Source organism: Drosophila sechellia, chromosome 2R (genome assembly GCF_004382195.2).
Source record: "Drosophila sechellia strain sech25 chromosome 2R, ASM438219v1, whole genome shotgun sequence".
Classification (NCBI taxonomy): domain Eukaryota; kingdom Metazoa; phylum Arthropoda; class Insecta; order Diptera; family Drosophilidae; genus Drosophila; species Drosophila sechellia.
In genome coordinates, this window is record NC_045950.1 from 18,510,451 (window position 1) to 18,535,516 (window position 25,066).

Sequence of the window (25,066 nt, forward strand, 5' to 3'; positions counted from 1 at the left end):
CTCATTTGATGCGGAGCATAATAAATTTTTTTAAAATTGCCCCCAGCTTTCGATTCATTGCACAACCACCCTATCGATATATCGGCTACCGATTACACCGCTAGAACATGTGTTGTTCAACTCCAGTTGTTGTTATTGTGGGGTATTTTGAAAATGCAGCAGCTACGAAATGTCGTGGTGCACGGTCTGGCTAGAAGGATTAGGCCCCCATCGAGAAGTGCCCACAGTGCCGTTGCCGAGATCTACGACGTGGTGGTCATTGGAGGCGGACATGCCGGCACAGAGGCCTCGGCGGCAGCTGCTCGCATGGGATCACGCACCTTGCTGCTAACCCACAAACTGGAGACTATTGGCGAAATGTCCTGCAACCCGTCGTTCGGTGGCATTGGCAAGGGTCACCTGATGCGCGAGGTGGATGCCCTGGATGGCGTATGTGCCCGCTGCTGCGATGTTTCCGGAGTACACTACAAGGTGCTCAATAGACGGCGCGGTCCAGCTGTTTGGGGACCCAGGGCGCAGATCGATCGCCAGCTGTACAAAAAGGCTGTGCAGCAGGAACTGCACAGCACCCCCAATCTGGAGATTCGAGCAGCCGCTGTCGACAACCTGCTGATAGAGGATGAACTGGATACCCAAGCCCGCCGCTGTTCCGGCGTCCTGTTGGCCAACGGGGAAGTGGTGCGCAGTCGATCCGTGGTGCTCACCACGGGCACATTCCTGCGGGCACACATAAACATCGGACTCGAGGTGCGACCGGCCGGCCGAATTGGAGACGCTCCAGCCGAAGCGCTAGGCGAGGCGATCGACAGATTAGGTTTTCGCATGGGGAGGCTGAAAACTGGAACTCCGCCTAGAATAGCCAAGGACAGTGTGGATTTCTCACAGCTCCAAAGGCACGATGGTGATGATCCGCCTATGCCTTTCTCCTTTCTTAACAAAGACGTTTGGTTACCCGCCAAGGACCAACTACCCTGCTACCTTACCTACACCACACCAAAAGTCAGCGACATTGTGCGCGACAATCTTCATGTAAATCGCCATGTCACCGAGGAGATTACCGGCCCACGCTACTGCCCCTCGATTGAGTCAAAGATACTGAGGTTCGGCGCGAAGGTTCATCAGGTGTGGTTAGAGCCAGAAGGTCTGGACAGTAACTTAGTGTATCCACAAGGAATCTCCTGCACGCTGCCCCACGATCAGCAAGTGGAGCTGGTCCATGCCATCCAAGGTCTGGAAAAGGCGGTAGTTGTCCAGCCCGGTTATGGCGTGGAGTACGACTTCATAGACCCCCGTGAGTTGTATCCCACACTGGAGACGAAACGAGTGCCAGGACTCTTCTTTGCTGGCCAGATAAATGGAACTACGGGCTATGAAGAAGCAGCCGCACAGGGCATCATAGCTGGAGCCAATGCAGCTGGAAAAACCAGGCACATCGATGGAAGGCAACTAACTATAAGTCGAACTGAGGGATACATAGGAGTGTTGATCGATGACCTGACTTCGTTAGGCACTAATGAACCCTACCGCATGTTTACTAGTCGGGCAGAGTTTCGGTTGTCACTACGTCCGGACAATGCCGACATGCGTCTCACCCAAAAGGGCTACGAATTTGGACTTGTATCTTCAGCTCGCTACCAGCACTTCCAGCAAACCGAGGCGAGACTGCAATCGGCCATTGATTCCTTGCGGCGATTACGGAAGCACACTCACTACTGGCGACAAGCACTCAATCTGCCCAAGGCCAAAGCTTCGGTAGAAAAAACGGCTTTCGACATGCTGGGAATTCCTGCGGATAACATCACTATTGAGAAGCTAATCCAGCTTCATCCCAACGAACTGAGCTGGCTGAAAGGCGATCGGAATCTGGCCGAAAGGCTGAAAATCGAGGCACTGTACTCGTTCTTTGTCGATGAACAGCAACGAGATGTGGAGGATGTTCGTCGTGAGGAGCGCCTGTCCATTCCCGCCGACATTGATTACTTCTCAAAGTCCCTGAGCTTGTCCAACGAGGAGCGACAGAAGCTGACGCTCATCCAGCCACAGACAATTGCGGCGGCTAGTAGAATACAAGGAGTGACTCCTTCGACAATTGTAAGGATTCTTAAATACGTTAAAAAAGCGGAGGTAGCAAAAGCCTAGGTGCGATTATGAATACAAAATGTTTGTAAAAATGTATGTAATATTTGAACTTCCTTATACTTGACTATACAAAGCATCGCAGAGTCCCAAGCCAAAAAATAACTCGCAAAGTACATCCTTAAGTAGAGTTTATTTCATAAAATCATAAATGCCTTATGTAAAGTTGCACAATATTGTTTAAATGTTTGTTTCGCATATCATTTGCCACATGGTTGAACATCCGTACATATCTACTCTGCTGCGCGATTGTGTTGATATATACCCAACTATATGGTGTGGTCGTGTGAAGATCCGACAAAGGAGCGTCCGACTGTCGAGTTCTTGATCTTAATCCGATGAGGGATAGGTAGCTCAGGACTTTGAGGTGTGTTAAATTCTGAATTCGGCTGTAAGATCAGTTTCCGGACAGACTGGAGCGTTCCTTTTATGTCTATTGCTATTGTTTCGGTAGCTGTTGTATTTGGTTTTTGGTTTCGATTTTGTTTCGATTAGCTTACAGTTTAATGTTTTACACTTTGTATTCTGTTACACACACAACGAAGATTGAGGGGGAGTTACAATACAATTAATTTACGATCGAGTTGTTTTCTTTTGTTAAGGTTGTATTTGAAATATTTAATTTGCTATCGCATGGCATTTGTGGTTACGTTACTAGATGCGCGCCAATCGATTTCAGTTATGTATTTCATTCAAGAATTATGATTAGTTATTAAAATATATTCATTTACCAGTTTTACTGGTACATACACATAGTTTTGTCAAAAGGAAAAGTCGACTTGCATATGGCGAAAATGGTTCAAAAGTGTCGAAGCGTATCGGTGTCCATATTCGGCAAGGACTCCTAACTTTCTGGTGGGTCCTGCTTCGAAAACGAGTTAAATCTTACAGTACAGGGCCTCGAATTGTGGCTCATACGCAATGATTTTTGAGTTTTGGGTTGTTTTTTCATTTTTTGTTTTTATAATATCACAGATTGCTCGAGATTTATGCATTAAAATATATGTAAACCGTTACTTTGCGTACCGTCAAATGTTAGGCAATCTTAAACACAAAAAAGGAAAACTAGAAGGCATAATAGAGGGGCAAAGTTTAGAAAGGGGAATGAAAACTAGGTCTATATCTTTGAGAGTTTGCTTGTTTTTAGGGTATTTACTACTTACTATAAACATTAATTATAGTGCGGATACATAGTACTCTTGTTCAACAATACGTTTCCATTTGCTAGCTTGTGTTTGGAATTGTGTTTCTGAAGATTGTGGCGAATGCGTTTTCCGATTTCGGCACTCTAAGTTCTGCGTACAAAATATTTAAAATAAACAAAATAAACTAAAGAGTTTTAAGGGTCAAAGGGTGGCATACAAAAGTTATTTAATTTCGAAAAATAATTTCGGCCTTTCGCTGTTCACTTCTAATCCATTCCAGAATATCTCCCTAGGTTTTTGATTTAATTTTTTATCTAAATTTCAGTTCCGTTTTCCCCACTTTGTATTCGAGTTACTTGTTCATACGTTTTCCAGTTTTATTCGTACTCTCCAAATCACAATTATTAGCAATTAGCAATTTAAGAATAAAATATAGCTACCCAGTATGTTTGTGTAATTTCTGTTTCTGTTGTGTATATATAAATTTCTTATCAGAATTTAGTCTAACTTTACAACTATCATTAATATTTTCGGGCCGTGAACATTGCCACACGAAAACTACATGCAGAGTTCTATGCAAGTACGTACCTAAATCTCTTAGAGCTAACGTTTCGTTTGAGAGTAATTACTTCACTTGGAATATGTCACATTATTTTACATTTTATGCAGTTACGATTTTTACACCAATTCAAAATGTCTAATTGTGGTAGAATTGTATTCAACTGGTTGGGTAAACATTAGATTGTAACACCGAGAGAAAACAAATATCTGATATCTGTTGTGAAATTTACATTGTATTATTTATAGTGGCCTCATGCCTTTTTCTGGCCAATGGTTCCTGGTTAACTCAGGTAAATCCTATAGCTTCAGGAACTCGTCCAGCATCCGCTTGCGCTGCTGGTGAAGAGCTTGCTCCGACAGCAAGTACATCCCAATGTCGCTGTAGCTTTTCATTAGTTAGTTATTGGAATTGCTGAAGAGTTGGTGTCATAAGGCTGTAGCCTCCTCCGCACTGTTGCTGCGACCCAGTCCGCCCAGCTGTGGCTTGCTGTCATCTGAAATACAAGGAGTTGGACTGCTTTAGTTGGTAGTTTAAGCCGAACTAGGAAGTTTACCTTTCAGGGATCGTAAGACCAATAAAACCAAAGAAAATAATAAGTGGAACTCAAATAATTGTAAACAAATATTATTTATTCAGGCCATTTCTAAAAGTATATGCTTCACATTAAATAAGAAATAATAATAATAACTAAGGATTATAACGTTTAGAATTGGATCTAAGCGGCGCTGGTAATACATTACAATTTCTTGTATAAATTAAGAGGCTCGACTAAGAACTAAATTATCGCTTAGTATAATGTTACTGAAGGTAGATGTTAACTAGTTCCGATCCGATGCGACTTTCAAAACTTAAATTTAAGCGAACATACGCTTTACTAATCGACCCACTCCCGCCAGGGGACCATTCATCATCTGGTGGGCTCTGCAGCGGACTTGGCGGCACTGGTGGACACCTCGTCGCTGGTCAGGACCGGCGCTTTGCTGGCACTGCTGGTGCTGCTGCTGACCACCGGCGGCGGGGTGGTGCCACTGGTTGTGGAGGTCACCCCGCCCGAGGTAGACACTGTGTCTGGTGAGGCGACCATGATCTTTGGAGGAGTCGGAGTCGGCGATACCGATAGCCTGGCCCGCTGTTTCTCCTCATCTATGTCTGTATTGCTTGTGGCAGTCGTGTCCGAGTCTAGAATCTTTGGGGTCTCCTCTTTGCATTTACCTGATGCTGCTGCGGTAACACTGACCGCAGGCAACGAGTTGTTCGCGTCCGATTGGGGACTGGCACTGCGCCGGGAAGAGTTTTCCGGGGAGCTGTCCGGATGGATGGGTTTGTCTGCAGCTGCATTCGGCGTGGCTGGCTTCTTTTCAAGCGGCACCGGCGGCGGAGAACTTTTGTGGCCATCTTCTTTGATTGCCAAGTGCTCCTTGTTTTCTGTCTGCGATGCTCCATTGGATTCGGCTCCATTCACTTCGTGGTTTGTAGGATGGCCACTGCTTGCGTTAGATGGCGCCTGGTTGCTCGAATTTGAATTTGACCCGGTCAAATCCAAGGTGGTGGGCTCATGGGTCACCGGCGTGGCTGCCTTGTCGATCATCGCCGATTGTTGGGCTGCAGCAGCTACCGCTGCCGCAATATGATGCCTCATGGCATGTGGACTGCCGCCCGCTCTGCCTCCGTTGGCCGAGGAAGATGGAGTGATCGGTGGCGTGATTTTGGGTGAGCTGGGCAGGGACAGGGGCTGCTGTTGGTGGGCAGCGGTCGGAGTCATTCCGCTTGCCGCCGCTGCAGCCGCATGCATGGCCGCCAAATGCCCGTGGTGGTAATAGTGGCCCATGTTGGGAATGTGGGAACTAGAGGTAGTGGGAGGCATTCCACTGCCGCCGACACCACCGCTGGGCGTCGATGTGGGTACCTGATCCGCGCTTAGCTTTACAGATGATGTCAGGTTTAGGCTGGTGTGTGGTGAGGACGCAGACAAACTGGAGCTAGCTGTGACGGGTATGGAGTTGCTTAGCCCCCCTCCGCCGGCTGAAGAGGTATGCGGTGGCAATTGGTGAGCCAGGGAGGCGGGATGGTGGGGCGACATATGCGGATGGCTGAGGTTCAGACTGTGCGGATGCGCACCGAGTCCAAGGGCAGCGGCTGAGAAACCAGGATGCGTAAGGCCAGCGGCTCCCGGATGAGCCAAACCCATGGCCGCCTGCTGCAGGTGGTGCTGCAGATTAGGCCCGTGACCACCGAGTGGGGGAACGCCTGGGAGGCCAGCCATGCCAAGATTAAGACCCATGGCTCCGTGGGGACTCTGCCGCTGGGCATTTGCCGCCGCTGCATGATAGTGCGACATTCCAGGAAGGCCATGAAGTGCACCTGGGGGTCCTCGTAAACTCATATTCAGATGTGGAATCATGGAACCCAATAGATTTCGGTTTAGTGGGGAGTACAACTGGTTCGAGTAATGGTGCGAGGCAGTCAACAGTTGCTGTCGCTCCCGTTCGCGCTCACGTTCCTCGTCCCGCAGCTTTCGTTCCCGTGCCTCCTTCTCGCGCTGTTCCTTTTCACGTTGCTCTCGCTCACGCTGCTCCTTTTCCCTTTGCTCCTTTTCCCGCTGCTCCTTTTCACGCTGCTCCCGCAACTCACGCTCTTTTTCGCGTTGAATCTCTCGTTCGCGTTCCTCCTCCCTCGCCAATCGCGCCCGGTGCTCCTCCTCCAGCTTTATCCGGTCGTGCATCGCTGGCGAGATACCCAACGCTGCTCCCGGCATCATAGAGTAGAGGTGGGAGTACGGCGAGGCCATTTGGGGATACAGGGCAGCCGCATGCGGATGAGAGGGATGTGCGCCGGCGGCACGAAACAGTTGGTATCTATGCTCCAAGTAGAGCTGCTCCGTATACGGTAGTCCAGCGGGATTCAGAAAAGCTGAAATAAGTATGGCGATTAGAAAATATTCAGTGAAATAATTGCCGTGAATCGGATCTTAACATATACATTCATGTTAAATTTAGATATCAAATCTAAACCATTAAATGTGATATATGTTACTATTCCATTATCAGCGTAAATCATTTTGCTTACCTGGCGGAATACCTGGCAATCCGGCGAAGTGGGAGTACGCCTCCAGCGGAAAGGCACCTGCCGGATGCATCAATCGCTCGTCCGATCTGTACGGCTGGAAACCACTCCTGGCTAAGAGTTCTGGTTGCAGCGATGCTGTTTGTGGTGTGTGACTCAGACGGGCGATCTTCTCCGGCGGCTGTGGCGACGGAGGTGATCGCTTTTTGTTACTGGACACTCGATCCTCGCCAGGTCGCTCAGATCCCACGCGGCCTGCCACCGAATTCAGCGATCCTGGGCCACTTGAAGACGGCGGTGGTCCTCCGGCTCCCGATGTTGGCACACTCCTGTCTCCACCGACATCCTCCTCCTTGATGTCCGCTTGCTTGGCCAGCGTTCGCAGGGCGGCGGCAAAGGAGCCTCGACTACTGGCCGAAGCGGCACCAATAGCTCCTGGAGGCAAGCCCACTCCGGCTGCCAGTTGCTGCTGCACTGCAGCCGCCACCGCCTGCTGTTGTGCCTGTTGTTGAGCTTGGTGTTGCTGCTGTTGCTGTTGATGTTGTTGGTGCTGATGCTGCTGCTGTGGCGACGGGGTGCCGATGTGATTGCTGGGCAGTGCGTGGTTCAACAGGGCGTTGCCGCTGGCGGACGATGGAATCGGGCTGTTGGCCACCGAAGATCCCGGCAAGCCGCCGGCGCCGCCGCCAGGAGGAGTTTGCAGGTGGTGCGGCACGGGAATGTGCGGTGCTGGGCTGGTGGCTGGCCGCTTCTGTCCAGCCTTTGGCGGCACTGCAAAGGAAAACGATTAATTAGATTATACAAAACTTATTATTTGTTTATTATATATTTCTAGAGAGGTTTTACAACAATATGATTAAGGAATAAATCAAAATCGAGAGATAACTCTGTTAGGCTCTTAACTTGAAGGTATACGCAGGAATAAAAGAATGTGATGCAAAAAGAAGAGTTTCAAGAAATGCTCTTCGCCAAATGCACTCTGCATAAGCTCAGTTGGAATCGAGGCATCCGATTTTACGGTCCTCTGTCACTGTAATTCGAAACAGAACCAGGTTTCCTAGGGGATGAGGGCAGACTGAGTTCGTTCGAATTTCCTCTGCTAATATCTGATTGATGTCCGCGAGTTGTGCGACGGGCCAAAATTGCGCATACGCCTCGTTGCATTTGCGGCAATTTGCATACGTAGGCGACAAGGTGGATCCCGGGTGACGTGTGCTGGGTGACGGGCGAAGGGTGCCACCGCCATCCCAATGGCCACCAGGAGGAGCAGAAGCCAGTACAAGAGCAGTCACTCCATCGCCAGCAGGTTGACGCTGGTTGAATGCAAATGGCGAAGGCTCGAAACTTGAATTTCGGACATGGTCCACTCAGCCATGCGAATCGAAAGTGGGATGAGGGCGTACGATTCCGACTACGCAGTACCACCACCTCTGTCCGCCTGCTTTCGGTGCCCACCACTTTTCCTTTGAGGCTCCTCCGCACGGCGCAAATTGCACGCCCAACGAATTTATCGATTCTTGTTACTCGTTTTCGGGTTGCCCGCTCCGAAATTGCTTTCAGATATGACAGCCACACCCCCGAGACCGCCCCTTTCAGGTCGCCGAACCAGGAGAGAACTCCTGGCCAGTCATCCTGCTGCTTCTGCTGCTGCTGCTGCTTCTGCCGCTCCTGCTGCTGCTGCTGCTTCTGCCGCTCCTGCTGTTCCTGCAGCACCACCATCTCCGCTCGCATTCAATGCCGAATGGAATTTGCAACGACATCGAGGACAACGATGTTATGAGGCCGGCTCGGCATGTATTTGGAAAACCATTTCGCTGACTGCCTGGTCCTTTGTGGACCTTAAAGCTGCTCGGTCTCAAATGGAAGCTCGCATTGGAAGTGGTTTTTCCAGGGGCGATACACGGTGACGGGAGTCGGTAGGGTGTAGGTGGTGGTGGTGGTGAACTACATGCTGGATACTGTTTCGCTTCGAGAGCTTGGAGCTGCACATATTTCGGATTTTTGTGAAAATCAACAATTCAACAAAAATAGAGAACAACTTTTGTGGTTGGGTAAATATTATCACCTCGGTAGCCTTAGTTCTGCTTTGGGTTTTATTTATTTACTGGCTTTCCATCCGAGCGGAATCTGGCAGGCAGGCAGTAGTCCTCTTCGAGAGCTTTTATTAAATGAAGGAAAAATGCAACGAAGAATGCAGATGCATCACTGGCTTCGTCATCATCATCATCATTTTCATCATCATCACCACCATCACCATCAACAGCTCCCAGTAGAACATCATGATAACGTGTGCTGCATAAGCTCATGGTTTAGAGCGTTTTGTGTCGTTTATGAAAATGGGGTGAGTAGAGGTTGGGTTGTGGAAGCTGGGATCTGGGGAACTATGTAGTTGGCCGGGACATGGAAATGGGTGTGAAAGTGTGCATGTGCATGCGCTGGCTGCTGCTGCTGCATGTGTATTTACCAAACTAAACCGAAATAATGCCCGAAACTGCAGTACCAACATCGATGTCGACGACTAGAACAATAAAATGCCGACGACTGCGAATGCGAATGAGTTGAGAGCAGAGCAGGGTGTGGGCGGGTAGGCTGGAATCTCTCATGCCCATATCAGCGTCCATACCTAAAACCCGGAACCCAACTCCCCGGACAAACCAAACAAAGCTCCTCGATGCCGATGACGATGATGCCAACGTTGACGTGGTTGGCCGTATTTGCCAGTTTGCCCAACTCAGCCTGTGGGCTCAGCCAAAACAGGGGGGATGGGAGATGGTGATGGGTCGGATGGGTTATATTGGTAGGGTGGTATGGAAATGTAGCGGAGTATGCAGTGTATGCAGTGTAGGGAAAACTAGAGTAGAGTCCCTCGGCCTCTACCCTTTTCGATTCCCCCCCACCCCTCATCACGACGCAGTGTTGTTTGCCATGAAATGCCTGTTTGTTTGCCTGGGTTTTGTGTACTTCAACATGGTCCCAGACCCCAGATCCCAACCCCAGAGCCCAGTTTTAGTTCCAAACCTGATGCCACACCCTGCAGCAAGCACCCACACACTCACACATACTGACGCGCAGACACACACACACCCACATACACACTTTCATGTGGAGATACTGCATTCGCATCGAGCGGCGATTTGCAGGCATCAGCGTTATTTGCCGAATTTAATCAGCGCATTGACACGAGAGCACCACAAGACTCGACTCCCGTTTCCATCCGAAGTGCGGATATATCCCATGTCGAGCTTTTTTCGCCATGATAGTGCCTCTTAAAGCGCCCAGGAATGTGCAACGGTCCGTCACGCGGAACCGGATCCGATCCGAGGCATGGGGAATGGCCGGCCAGCCGGAACTGAAAGTGTAACTATCCCCTAAACTCTCTCCGGTTTTCGGGATACGCCTCTGCCAGTGGCAAAATGGAATACGCAGACTTTGTAAAATGGATAGAAACTGTATTTTTTTAATAATTTACAAATGAATAAATAAAGAATTCCCAATGGGGGTTGTCTGGATTCTACGATTTCTAATTTAAATCGACCTAAAAACCCCAAACCCTGCAGTGAACAGACAATTCTCCACAGCTAATTATTATTATAAAACCACCTTTCTGTCCTGTTCATACCCACACACAATCAAGTTCCGATCTGCTCGGCCAGGGATTCCAACTGCAAATCTCGCATCCATTGATTTATAACTCATTTATTGGCTGCAATCTGGAAGCGGGGTAGGAAATGTTTGGGAGGCTTATTCATTTCAGTTAATTTGGTCAGATGCAAATGTAATTTTGTAAAGTCAATTAAATGAACCTCAGAGTGCAGGAGTCCGTCCGTTTGGTCGCTGCCCCGAAAAGCCCTTGACAGCCACATAATGCAAATCATAACTGCCAATAAATAAATGTTGAATAAATTATGCACAGAAACAATGCTCTACACTCTATATACTCATTGGTTTTGTTGCTGTGCTACTGTGGCATTTGTCACATTTCGCAGTTCGGTTCATTGCAGCAAAATTGGTTTTCTCGCTTGGGTAAATTAAAATGTCACCGATTCCGAGAAAGGCGAAAATGCAAGCACCGCCAACTGCCCGCACCACCCAACCGCAAGTGGTGCCCCGCCCACGCTGCCTGCCTATCCCGCCCGCAGCCCATTATTGTACCCATAAACACATGTTTCCATCCACATCCTCGTCGCGCTACCCATCCCCATCCTCATCCTCATCCCCATCCTGCCCATACCCCCCGTTATTATGGTAAATTCGTAGGGGCTCATTCCGAATTTATGCCATTTCCCACTGCCCCCAGTTCGCCGTCCTTTGACCCCCACTTCCTCATTCCGCTCCACGCCGTGGGATGGACACACACACAAAGAGTGGAGTGGAGTAGCCGAAACCACCGAACATTCCTTGCCACAGAGAAATGTCGCCGGTCGCATGCGATTATTCCACCACAACTAATTACAGTGGCAAACGGAAAACAGGACCTTCTCCTCCTCCTCCTCCGCCACCATCGGCCACTCCGCCTAAATTCCCCCACACATCCTGCTGTGCACCAGTGATGGTGCTCCTGCGGCCAGGACATGTTTAGGTCAGCCACAGCACATTCGCATGGCGAAGTGCACTCACCCTGGCCATGAATAATTTATTTAATAAATACATTCACAATTAAATCAAATGCGAAAATTGTGGCTCCCCCACTTTGCCTTTTATTCCGACGTTTGGTTGAGCTTTCGATGAACGAGGGTGAGAAGCAAGTATAATGAGCCGAACGGGGATCCAAGTTATAGATAATGAATGCTACGGTGGTTGGGAATGGAACTTTTACTAGAAAATTCTTTAGGTATATCTCTAAATTGGTGATAACCCTATTAAAGATAAATATTTCTCTCCATTATCTTCAAGAGTTTAAAAACGAACCTTTTAAAACCATTTGAAACATATGACCTATTTGTGCCTTTCTTATTTCTGTGCGATTTCAGCTTAAAGTCGATTTTTGTTTGCCCAGTATAAATCGTTGAGCCTTAACCTTTTAACCCCAGGCCATATTGAAATCCTGGCAACAATCACCGGTACCTTAGAAAATCGGAATCTTCGAGCTAAATTTACTTTCTCAATTTGCTCAGGAAGCGTCGGCTTGAAGCCCGACGTGTGGTGCACAAATGAATTATAAATTAAGTTTGATTCCATTTCAGTCTCCCCATCCTGCGTCCTGTTCATGTCCTGCGGCTACCGTCCTGCTGGCGCACTGCAGCAAAGGAGGCCGTCAACTGTTCCTGCGGTTCCATATGCAATTATTTGCCGTTGCTCCTCGACAGCTCCTGTATCCCGAGCATCGCATCGTCCAGGGGACACGGCCCTTTTCCCGGGGCCACACTGAAAAGCGGATGGCCGGGCGGTGGGCTCCGGACCTCGGCGCCCACTCAAGCCGTAGAAGTGGGCGGAAGCTGGAGGAGGGTTCTGGGATGGGTGGCAGAGGAGTCCGATGCCTGCGAGTTTAGTTAGTTGGCAGCTGGAGCAGCAGCAGTAGCAGCAGCTCATGCATTAATTATTGCTGGTCTGTTGCGGTCGGAGTTTCCCAGTGGAGGTGCAGCCACAAAAGCCTAGCCTGGACACCATGGATACACAGGCAAAGGAGCTCAGTTTCAGGATGCGGACGTGGAGCTAGTAATTTCTCCTTCCCAAATCGGAGAGCGTTGTGAATGGCTGCGGTCACGCCTCCATTAAACCGACGAAAACTACCTATCTAGGCGGGCATGTAATATGATTTTGGCCAAAATTCGATATCGATGGTGAACGGGAGCGGGATGTGTACTGAACCAACAATATTATTAAGCAAACAAAGCAACTATAAATATGCATAATAATTCCATGCATCATCGGGCAGTTGCAGTTCCTGTTTGAACAGCACCGAGCACACACGTCCAAATATCCTCCATATATCCTGCTGACGGTTACGGGAATCCTAAAGAATCGAATTTCATTTACCAAATGGGCAGACGGGTCATACATAATTATAAACCACCTCACTGGTTTGCAACTGGAGACTTCTGCCGTTTCAATTCCAATTATATTTGTTGCTCTGTTGCTCGGACTCTAAAGTTCTCCCTAATTATCGAGTCAAGCTTAAAAAAAATGAATGAATCATTAAAATCATGTTACCATTTACAAGTTGTCTTTTAAAGTACTCCTTAATGCTGGGGAACTAAATGAACTTCAATTTGTGTCACATATCCCACTTTTCTAGCTGTGTACTCAACACAGAGCTCATTTTAATTAATTGGAAAAGCAAAAGCATTTCAGCAATTTTGTCTACAAGACGGCAAATATCGCCTCACAGCATTCCGGCACGCACAGTCAGTTCTTTTGGCCGCCGGAGGATGGAGGACACTGAATGGCTGAGTGCCAGGATGCCAGGACACGGAGGTAAATGGCCGGGGCGGAGGCACCGGAACCGGATACGGGAGCCTGCACCGGGCAAGAAAAATGTTTGCAAACTTTTCGGTTCGCATTCGTACACAATTTAAATAGTTCGCAGTCACATTCCGGCCCGAAAGCACACACTCCGGCTTCAGCTCCCTTATGCGGACCATAAACAAGTGCCGGGAATCACGAACACAAAGGAGAATGCCAGCAGCAGGAGCCACTTCCACTTCCACTTCCACATCCACATCCACATCCTCATCCCGTTCCCGCCTTGGCAATGCAAGAAATTGTCCTGCCCTGCGTCTGCTGTTGCCAGGAGCTGGAGAACAATGTCTGAAGGCATGGCCAGAATGAAGGAATTCCACACTGGAAATTCCCAGCACGCGCGCAAGAAATGCACAACTCCATAGCATTCCAAGTGCAGAACGCATTCAAGGCGGTCATAAATGAAATTCCATCCACACTCGGCGGGCAGCAGGCAAATCGAGGCGCTCGTAGCAGGTGCAATAGATCCCACATTTAGTTACTCCAGTTCGGGCGGGATTATCGTTCGCCTGAAATCGCCAGGATTCTCGAGAAGTACAGAAAAAAAATAGATGCTAAAACACATCCCTTGAAAAGCATTTCCAATTAAATCTCTCAAATCGCTCTGCAAGAGACGAAGTTCTGGGCGACAGACGGCTCAAGTGGCAGAAATGGCAGCCATATGCCGAGGACACAGCCAAGAAAGGGGCCAGGAAATGAATAAGGATGCATCTACATATGTCCATGTGTGTGCGTGTCTGCAGAAAGGACATGCCTCAAAGGAGACGGAGCAAAGACACTTGACTGCGAGTGTGGGTGATACACACATCCTCTTGTGCCGAGTCAACTCATTCGAGTTGAGCCCAGCTCACGTCCTCACCCGCGAGTCCTTTTCAGGGGAGTGTCCTACGAGTGCCTCGTCGTGGCTCAAAGGCACAAGTGCCAGGCGAACTGCTAGCCGTGTACAGACCCCAATTAGTCCTTTGCCTGCCTGCGGCTCGGATAATACTTACAGTAAACGACATTTGGTCAATGCGAACTAACTAATCGTACTGCAAATTGAATTGTTCGGATCACTCACCTGCAAGAAACAAAATAGAGGAAAAATATTAGTTGGTTGGTTTTGCATATAATTAAACTCTATAATTAGTTAAATATGTTAATGTTTATATTTAAGATAACTATTATAGTAATAGGTGAAAAATGAATATTAAAGCCACTGTAGTTTCCCATATAACATGCCACAAAAATGTGACAGAAAAAGTAGTTCAGTTCAAGTTAAGTTGTCCCTGGTGAATCTGGGTAGCGTAACTGATGGATTAGCAGCATCATCATCATAAAAGGGAATTCACTCTGATTAAGTCCCGCAACTAATTTCGCAAAGTCGTGGCAACTGTTTCACAGGATTTCCGACGACTTGAATTGGTTTTCCTTTTCACGGCCACACTCATCCCCTCATCCCAACCCAACCCATCCCATTTCAACCCAGCAGCAGTCTCTTTTGTGATGCATTGAAATGCCTAATTTTGGTCGTAAGCGATATGAAAATGGGGTTGCAAGAGCCGGAGGCCCCGCACCAAAATCCAAGCCATCCCATTCCAGCCCAAACAATCTGGGCAATCCCATTCAGACCAGCAAAGGCGACAACTGACGACGAGCACTTTGTTAATCCCGTATTTATGCGCAATTACGTATTTTTCGCATTAGTCAGCCAAGCAGTCAGCTATTCGCCGAGTCGAGACGGATGGCGGACGGATTTAGGGATTGAGTTCCAGTCTCCGTCTCCATCACCGTCTCCGTCTCTATCACCGTCTCCGTCTGAGTTTCAGTCTGATTCTCGGCTAAGGGATGTTGTCCGTTTGCTGCCTTTGTGGGCTCTTGTCCTTTATGGGCCACGCCAGGCCAACCCCCCGCATTTTGCACGCCCCGCCCTTTTGCACCCTTGCCCTCGCAGTTGATCCTTTTATTTCGCATTTTCCCTTTTTTCCACAGCGTGTTTTGTGTTGCTGCCATAGAGCAACCATGTTGTGGCCGCCTTTTCTTGGCTTAGCTGTGTCCTCCGCCTTTGTTGCTCCTTGCTCCCGGCTTCTGTCTCCTGTCCCTTTTCTGCACTTTCCTTCCCTTCCATCCCAAGTCCAATCCTCAATCGTTCCAGGGAAAGGCGCTGCCGGGGCCTCGCCTCTGCCAGCTGTCCCTGGACCGCCCATCCTCCTGCCTGTCTGACCCCCCGTTGGCCTCTCAATCCCTCGCCCTCACTCTTCTACGGGCTACGGGTCTTATCCTCCTTTATCCTCCGTCCGCCGTCTTGAGTCATTTACTTTTTACTGCCGCATAATATTGTCCCGATTAGCACAAACACAACGTTTTACCACAAAATCATCATCATTAGTGACGCTAACGCAAATGCTCCGGCTCAGTCGCAGGATCTGGCCCTCGGAGCCCCGTTTTCGGCACAGTGTCTCAGGTAGAACAATTGTTAACATATTGTAACAATTTCTAAATAGGAATCCGAAAGACAGGGACTATACAAAAGATTCTATTGAATGGCTCGAATGGGATTATAATGTTGGAATAAGAATTTAATTTGGTAAAAGCTATTCAAATCGAAACTTTCGTTCCCTTGTTATTGTTTTACACTTCAACACTGCAAATGTTTTATAAAATCCTAAACCATTACTTGCAATTAGTCGAGAAAAGTGTTTGTAATTACTTCAGTGATTGTTTGTATTTTTATTTACGAGACTTGATTAACTGACCACTGTGCCGAGAGGGAGCAAAGCAGAAGCACTGCTGGAATGGCCAAGGACGTCGGAAGAGGAGGCGTCTGGGTCGGGGGCGGGGCCGAAGGCAGCCGTAAAATAAGCAGCAGGCAGAATGGCTGGCAAGGCGTCTATTATGCGAAGGCATCATTTAAGGGGATTATTTTATTTGGGCTCTAAACAATAAAGTGGGTTTATTAAAGGCACGCTCCCCACGCCCGCATGCCCGCAGAACAGTCCTCCCGATCCCTGTCCCCCTGTATACCCCACCCCTCCCGTCTGACTTTATGTGCGAGTTCGGATCAAGGATGAGTGGGGGTTTGGAAGGTGGCGAAGGACGCAGGACGAAGGATGTCTGTGCACAAAAGATGTTGCGCTATAAAAGTGCAAAAATGTGTTTTTCGCTCTTCACAGTGCCCTGCCCCCGGAGCTGCTGCTCCTGCAGGATGCCGCCCACAAAAGCCCCCTTGCTCCTTTCAGCTCCTTTGCTCCTTCATTATTTCCGCCGCTGTTTGTACAGTTGCGCGAAGCGGGCGACGCCTTGCAGCAAGTGCGCCTTGGCTTGGCTTTATCCCTTTCTTTCAGCCAGCTTTTCCCCGTTTTTTGAATTCGCCATAGCCCGAGGAGCCTTTTTGTGTGTGGCATGGATTTTAAATTAAGTTTTAATATTCATACTGATCCGCAGTGAGTCCGCTTTAGCTCTTGCCATTTTTCTGGGCCCAGACAAACACAGCAGGACCGCAAACAGCTTCAATTATAGAAGAGTTTGAGCAGTCAGCAGTGAGCGGTATTTTACTGCTCAACACATTAGACAGGAATTAGCCGCAGGATGAGCAGGACGAAATGAAGTGCAAGCTCAGCTGGGCTCAGCGCTGGAAAATCGTATTATAAGAAGAAAAGCTGATTAGCCAAAACGGGACAAAGCGGAAATCTCTTTGTTTAGAGTTGTGGTCAACAGAAATTAATTCCTGGCTTTCTAGGCAGAGAGCGCAAAGCAATGTGTATGTGGATTATGTATGTACATCTCTTTAAAAAAAGACGGTAAATGAAACTTTAGTAAATTTCGGCTCACTTACAAATCGTTTATACATTTGGTGTGTGTTATAAATCATTAGGGCTTTGCATACTGCAACACTAACTCCAATTGCTGGACTCGAAAACTTCTCGCAAATTAGATTAGATTGCTTTTAACCAAGAGGAAGGCAAATAATGGCAGACTATTGAAAACTCCTTGGCAGCAACTTCCCTTAACACCAGAGTAACCGAAAAGTTTCAAAGAAGATTGTGAAGTGAGGCGAGGAAAACTTTGCGGCGACATATTCTTGGCAGGATGAATGTGGCCGTTTCCCCCCCGGGGCGTAGCAGAAAGGTTAAGCGAAACGAACTCGCACTGATGGGCGGCCGACATGGGTTAAGAGGTTACGGGTCAATGGGGGCGTGCCTGCAGGCCACAAAATGAAAAGTTTTTCCACAAAACTTTCATACAGAGACAGAGAAACTGTGAGCCTGTGAGACGGAAATCTCCATAAGCAAACAAACGATTTTTGGCAAATACTTTTGCCGTATTAAAATTTGTGCAGCATGTCCTTTCTTTTTGGTCCCAAGCCGAGTGCGTGTGTGTGCGACTGTGTGTGGTTAAGTGTGCTTCTTGAACACAAACACGTCCTGTGGTCGTCCTGATGGTGGTGGGCGTGTCCTTCTGCGGCTGGCTTTTTAGTGTCAAAAGCTGTCGCCCTGCCGTGTCTCCAGTGCCACACAAGCTGCCCGGGGCACCGAGCAGGGCAGGAGTTATAGAGGAGGTTGTGCCCGAAAAAGGTGCAGATGTCGTCCTAAATGCTGCCAAACGACAACAGCATGTTAATGACTCTGACCCCTTTGCCCGAGGACAAGGACGAGGACGAGCACGGGCACGAGGATGAGGGCGAGGGCGAGGAAGAGAGACCCAAAAACAGGAGCTGGAGGATCCTATGGGTGCGTCTGGTCACTTCATGTCTTGTCTTGTCTGAGCTGCTTAAGTAATTGGCATACAAATTTACTCACTCACCAGGTCGGATACCCATTTCCCATTCCCCCATTCGAATCCCCTCTTCAAAATTCCCCGATGTGGCTCGTTAATGTCTTTCCTTCGCAGGATTGCCTTGTCATTTAGCTGCTCCTCTCTGGCCGGAGTTTGTACATTAATTTCCAATCCCCCGAAAATCCATGTTGCAACACTCAAACGCACAGCTGCCAGGCTGACATTTTAATTGACTGTCTGTGCGTGTGAGCAAGAGATACTTTTATGTGCGGGTTGCAAGCTGGCCTTGTTCAGATACAGATACAAATTGCTCGAGTGTTTGGGTAATTCTCAAAGTGCGAAGAGTTTATTGTAATCGCTACTTAGTTGGGGGGCCCTTTCCTCTAATGCAGACATTTCCTCAACAGCAGAAGAATAGAATTGTATAGTGCCTCAACATTTGTTTGTTATTTTAATTTTATAGTCTTCACCGAAACATTTCCTTCGGCGGTTCGTTGGGGGATGAAGATGCTTTTTCAAAAGTAAAGCACACATGTTCCGGCCACTGTTTACACAAATTATTATCATTTCAATGCGATTTTCAATGCGTTTATTGCCGTTGCTGGGCAAATATTGATTTTGGCCCCGGACAAGACAAAACACAGAAACAGAACGGAATCAGACAGACGATAAGGGACAGAGCAGACCAACAATTCGTTTCGACGACTGACATTTGACCAACAAGTCAATTGTGTATTATTTTTGGGAATTAATAATGCGTTCGACAACGTTTATTTGTTCGCCTCTAATTCAATTTGCCACAAAAATAGCACAAAAATAACTGCAAAATTAATTTTGTGTTTTGCCATTGGCATCTCTCATGTGGCTTATTTACACTGACGGACAAATGAATTACAAGTATTGCAGTTGTGCATTATCAAATGAATGCGGCTTATTTAAATTTTAATTAACTCTGTTAAGGCTAAGTCCATAATTAAATGAATATTCATGCAAATGCAGGCGAGAGCAATTCCATGAATATTTACTGGTCGAATGCTTCGAATTTCCCCCCACCACCGCCTATTTTCCTTGCACCTTCCTCCTTCGTCGTCGGATTTGGAAAACGTGTTGAGAGTTCTCGATTCTCGGTGTGTGGGATTTGTTGCTGTTCGTGAAAGACAATTTACAAGGTGATAATTTCCCCACGGCAGCGCTAAAACAACACCCAAGATCGTTGGAAAAACAAACAGAGGAGCTGCAACAGCTGCCGTGGCAGCCAAAACAAATACATTTGATCTGACATTTCCACCATCGACCAACGGCCATCAGCTATTAACTATCAGCTATCAGCTGTGCGTGTCAGCAAATTAATCAATTCCGATCGCTTCGTGTTTATGTTTGTTTTCCCGCTCCTAAGTGACGCGATCCCATTTTCATTTCCCATTTTCCACTTCCATTTCCTCCGCAGCGGTAATCCCCCGAAAAGATCTTTCCCCGGGGGAACGACTTTGCTGTGCGTGTTGACATTTAATTGCCGGCCTAGAGCCTCGATGTCAAAATAAATAGATGAAAATTAAACGAACCTATTGGTTGTTGAGCAACCGCCGTCCCGCTTCATCTCTCACTATTTTTATGGAATTCTATATTGGTCGGCATAGATGATGGGGGGCTGAGATATTTTCGGAAACACGCACTACTCGAAACATCAGAAACAATTAATGCCAAAGCACTTTTAGCGCTGAAATTGAAATTTTATTGGTGTTCAAGGTGGCGGGGGATTACGGTCGACGGGTGAAAAGTTTATGGTTTTTTAGAGAGAGTTTTAAGGGCGCATTTCAATTTATGTGCTTGACAACTGTTTAAGTTAATAGCCATGCAGAGTTCTTAGTTGCAATGCGGACTTTTTATGATCAAATTGCGACCACAAAGGCATTATAAAAAATTAAAAGATTAAAACCAACTCAAAAGGCAACCATGTCAAGGTGTAATTTGTTTAAAAGTGCAACCACAAATAAATAATTTATATGAGATTTCAATGATTTAACGTTATATTGTATTCTATTCTTTTCGAATAGTGTACAACTCTGGCTCTTTTATAGTGTTCTTCAAACCTACAATTTTGTATTTCAAGTGCCATAAATTCATAACATTTTCAAGCTCTTCGCTTGCATGTTTTCCTCAAATTCCAATGGGTTATAAACACGCGAATAATAGGTGTTGACAAACTGTTATTGAAGGGGGTTCCCTATAAAACCAGCTGTTTAACCAAGCTGTTTTCTTCTTTCATACGCGTATGCACAATATTAGAATAGAATATTAGTATAGAACCCCTTGCCTTAAGCCACTGTAAAACGATCCTCAGCGAGTAAATGGATCCAAATCCCATAAAGGAGGGCTACTTTTTGGAAGGACTTTACCAAGGACTCACCACAAATCGGTATCGGAGCATGGATGCTGGGTAATCCTCTTGGTAGCCATTCCATCATTTATTATGGGCTATAATCCGAGCAAGGTGCCACTGGCTGTCTCTCTCGCACACTCACGCGCTCTCTTTCTTCCGCAGAGTGTGTGTATTGGGCTGCACTGGATTGCACTTTGCGTTCGCGTAATCCTGGCTCCAGGATCTCAGTTCGGATCCTTTTGTTTTTTCCCCCACTTGTACTTCGATTTCTTTTATTTTCTGGTTCCCCTGCGATGTTTTTCCCTTTTTTTTACTACGTCGCGGGACAACAAATTGAGTTAATCCAAGGAAACGGAATAATAAAACAGGCAGCTGGGGGCGGGGACTTTATAAACGATGCCTCGACCTGCGTGCAAAAGGTTCAGATTTTCGCGAGAAAGGCATTAATGAAAGGAAGAAGAGGCACAAGACGAAGGATGCAAGCGGAAGTTGTTTTCTCTACCCGCCGACGCGTTCTCCTCGCTGCTTTCTCCTTTCTCTTCCGCTCGCTGCACTCCACTTCACTTCCTTCCTGGATTTTCTTTTTCTTTTGTTGCACTGCACCGAAAATTCGCCGTCGCCTGTTCTTCTTTGCTATATATATTTTTTTTTGGTATTTCTTATTCGCTTTCTTAATTTAATATTTACTTTGCACTTTGTTTAACTTTTACTCGAGCGCTTTTCTTTTCATTTTACTTTTCCAATTTAAATTCCACGCCGAAAACTTTTGCCTTCCAAGTGTGTTGGGTGGGGGTTTGGAGGTTGTTTGGGGGGTTAATGGGGGGTTGGTTCAAACTTTGCCGCTTTTCGTTTTATTTCTGGTTCAGAGTGGTTAACGCTTGCTGGAGCTGCTGCTTCTGCTGCTGCACTTGTGCCACCAAGAAATGCAAATGGACGAGGGCGAGGGCTTTTAGACAGCCGAATTCTGCGGGCGCCCACATGATTCTCACGCCTTAAGTGGCGGCCATAATTACTGCAATCTCGTAATCGTAATCACAACTGTAATTGTAATTCAATTCGCTCGGCCGCCTCCGCACTCAAACACACTCAACACTAAAACGGTGAGACACCCAACCAAGCACTCCCTCAGTAACGCACCGAAAATCACATTCACAATCGCAAGCACGAGACTCGAGCACCACGCGCCTTAATTGGCAACCGCTAATCGCGCAATCCAAAAAATGTGCGAATTGGCCAGGAGAGAGAGCGTTGGCCAGCAAGCCGAGAAACCAAAAACCGAAGACACGCCACTGGCGACGTTTGCGAAAGGACTAAACGGCGGACGGCCGCTCGACTCGAAAATGGGTAAGACGTCCGCCGCACACTCAAACACTCGAGCACCATCGCACTCACACTCATACTCTCTGCCCGCTCTCTAGCCAGAACAGCGAGAGAGCGTACACTGAGGAAAAATACGATTTTTTTGTTGGCCTTCCACAAGTTCATGTACTTGTTGGTGTCTTGTTGTTACTTTAGATGATAAATTTAGCAAATAACTATCTTTGTTTCGAAGTTACTACAAAGACTGGAGTTGACATAATAAAATGTTTTATGTATGATCTTATTACAGACAAAAACAAGCTTTTTGAACATCAGAACATTTTCTTGAAAGCTCATAATAACTTTGCCACAATCCTAGACGCACACCATCTTTTTCTACAGTGCACGCCCGCTGCTTAGAAATGGTGAGTGAGCGGAACTCAGCGACGGAGTCGGCGTGTGAGTGAGCGAGTGGCGGAGAGAGTAAGAGAAAGAGCGGGAGCATGAGAGGAGAGGCAGAGAGCCGGAGAAAGTACGTAGACTGCATACGCAGCAGTTGTTGTTGCTGTTGTTGTGTGGAGCAATTTCGATTCGTGTGCACTCTGAACTGCTGAACTGCACACTACCGCTCATTCTGCTGCACTTTTTTGGGGTGGATATGTATGTTGATGTGTGCTTGCTGCAATTTTTGGGGGGCAACGACGGCGGAGAGAGAGCACGAGAAAGCAGAAGAGAGAACCGGTGAAGACGCAAAATGGTGGCCACCACAACAACAACAAACTGCGAAACAAAAGCAACAACAGAGGCACATCGTTGAGGTTTGTCCCTGGTTGTTTTTGTTGTTAGCTCCTTTGTTGCAGCAACACCAAAAACAACAGCAACAGCTACAACAAGTGAGTGCTGTAAACAAAACCTGCGGTTCGTGTGTTCAACACCTTGGCAGAACTGCAGCAGCGCAGTCGCTGGCCAACAGAAGCATCCCGATTCGGGTCCAGTTATTCCAAGTGGGCGCCAAGTGGGTGGGTGGGTGCTGTAGAAATATTGTTGCCTACCTTTTGGGGCGGCGGCGTTGAGAGCTTAAGTTGAGTTAATTATTGCAAAACACAAACAAACACGTCTCCGCATAAAAGTCGAATGTGGGTTGTAAAGTGCAAAGCCACAGAGCGGCGGGGCGTCTAATTGGTGGTGCAAAAGTGGTGGTGGCCGGAATGGTTTGAGCCAGCTAAAAGATTGTTTTTTGATTGCACGGCGTGTGTTAATCGACTCAGTGGGTGGATTAAAATACAGTATGCTATTTAGTTCTGTCTATACTATACTACTAAATATACAAACTGATTATATTTCGTATGATTAAAGTCTGAATAACAAAATACAAAGCTGCAAAATAATACGCAACAAAAACCAATTGATAATGTTACTCTTTGTTCAACCGTGAACATGTATATGTCATGCTCAATTAGGCGATCCCTATCAAAACGCCGGGTCTGAAGATCGTTTTGAGCGGGTTGCCAATCAGTAATCCTCGAACCCAAATTGATTGCAAATAAATTGAGCATAAATTGAGCCTCAGGGGTGGAAAAAGGATGCGATCTGCGATCCCCTATTCAGAAAAGCATTACCTAACCTCAAACAACAAAGAGGTGCCAAGGATTCGGGTACATAAAAAAGGACTCTCACTGACGTGTGTGTGAGTTTGAGTGCCGGAACAAAGGCAGCCTTCATGATATCCTCGGATGAGCATTTGGCTGCTATGCAGCTTCATTCTCATGCGCTGCTTCTGGTTCCCCTCCTCATACCTTCTTCGTCCTGCTGCCGATTCTTCTTCGTTCTGACTCATTTTTGCTGCTGTTGTTGTTATTTCAGGCTCTGTTTGTGTGCACACACACTTGCACACGGAGCAACGATTACGATAACGACGTCGCTGTGACGGCGGCAGCGCAGCAGGCGGCATCATCGACAACGGAAAAACTGTGTGAGCACATTGGCACATTTAACAATTCCTTATATATATGTGTATAGCAGAGGGCAGCAGGATATAACCAAACTGAGTTGTAGTAAAATATGTGCCTGTCCAAAAATGCCCTTCACTTTCTACTTCGCACATTGTTGTTTATTAGAATTTTTATATTAATTGATCGTAACACAGTAGTTTAAATGTATAATAATTGCATGTCTAAGCACATATACGGACAGAAAGGATAAGCTGCACAAATTAGCTGCTATTAAGTTGCCCGCAGCTGTGCACTCCTATGTATGGCAGGCAGTTGAATAGGCGGTGCAGTGAGGCGACGAGGAGAGAGGCCAACTCAGCAGGCGATGCGTGTAAAAAGGATAATTTGTCAATATGTTCGTTCGTTCCGGATTTGCACGGCCTTTGCCGGCAGTTGCCAGTTGCTAGTCGCCCATTGCCATCATCATTGGGCCGACGAAAATTGGATAGAATGGTCCGGGGACTCGGTGTCCTGGCTTCTGGGTCCTGCCTTTGGGCCGTCGCCCTGCACCCCTTCGCCCGTCCTCGAATTCTTTGTGCGCCTCTGCCGCTTATTCAATTGCTCGCTCAGTCAACGCAATCCTGCCACGCCTCCCACACTCCCACTTTTCCCATTTTCCGACGACCACAACCCGCCCCCTTTTCAGTTGGCTGCTTGCACCATTCGGTTAGCAATGGTTAATAGGGCTTAGGAGCAGAAATTATTGCCTTGTTCAGTGTGAAGCAGGCCAAATCGGATGAGTATGACCAGGATATTGCCGGTTCTTTGCGGGTGGGTGACGGGGCTTTGGCAGGTTGTTGGGGTTATACTATGGTAGGGACGATAAACGTTCGATGACTGGGATGCATTGGATGCATTCGATCTCAGTGAATTAAGTGGTTACGCTAGGCAGGAGTAGCCATTAAAGGACTTTGTGTGTTAGCAAATTAGGTACAGAGAGGAATTCTAGAAGTTTTTTGTGAAGAAGTGTGACCATATAGGGATACAAAACAGTGTGACCATGTAATTTTAAAACAAATGTTTGATTTTTGCAAATTTTTCAAAATTATTGATTTTCCATTTACTCTAGCTCCATACCAACCATCAAACTTTATACAAACTGTCCAAAAAATATGGGAACTTGTTCAAAACCAATTACAGTTCAAATCTCTAGTGGCGAACACATTCCAAAAAGGACGATAAGTAATGCAGGAAAACGGAAACGGAGGACAGGGAACGGGAAGCAAAAATCAGGAACGCCAAAGCAAAGCAAAGTCATCGCCAAAACCAATAACAC

The 25,066-nt window shown here is 47.2% G+C and overlaps 2 protein-coding genes across 7 annotated transcripts in view; one reads left to right on the forward strand and one right to left on the reverse strand.

The window, feature by feature from the left end:
* Nucleotides 1–115: 115 nt before the first annotated feature.
* Nucleotides 116–2,307, forward strand: LOC6615537 (protein MTO1 homolog, mitochondrial). The gene has a single exon (XM_002039880.2). It carries the CDS (start codon nucleotides 154–156, stop codon nucleotides 2,137–2,139), a length of 1,986 nt encoding a protein of 661 aa, XP_002039916.1. The 5' UTR covers nucleotides 116–153; the 3' UTR covers nucleotides 2,140–2,307.
* Nucleotides 2,251–25,066, reverse strand: part of LOC6615533 (stress response protein NST1) — a 64,212-nt gene continuing 41,396 nt past the window's right edge. For 3 of the 6 annotated variants that reach the window (XM_032714930.1, XM_032714931.1, XM_032714934.1), the window contains 2 exons: nucleotides 6,910–7,677; nucleotides 4,452–6,753 (listed from right to left, as the gene is read on the reverse strand). In XM_032714930.1, coding sequence (XP_032570821.1) covers nucleotides 4,751–6,753; nucleotides 6,910–7,677 — 2,771 coding nt within the window. In that variant the 3' untranslated portion in view covers nucleotides 4,452–4,750. Of the gene's footprint in view, nucleotides 4,337–4,451; nucleotides 6,754–6,909; nucleotides 7,678–12,999; nucleotides 13,020–20,527; nucleotides 21,163–25,066 lie in introns of those variants that run through there. The other 3 variants (XM_032714932.1, XM_032714936.1, XM_032714935.1) reach the window with 3 other exon arrangements.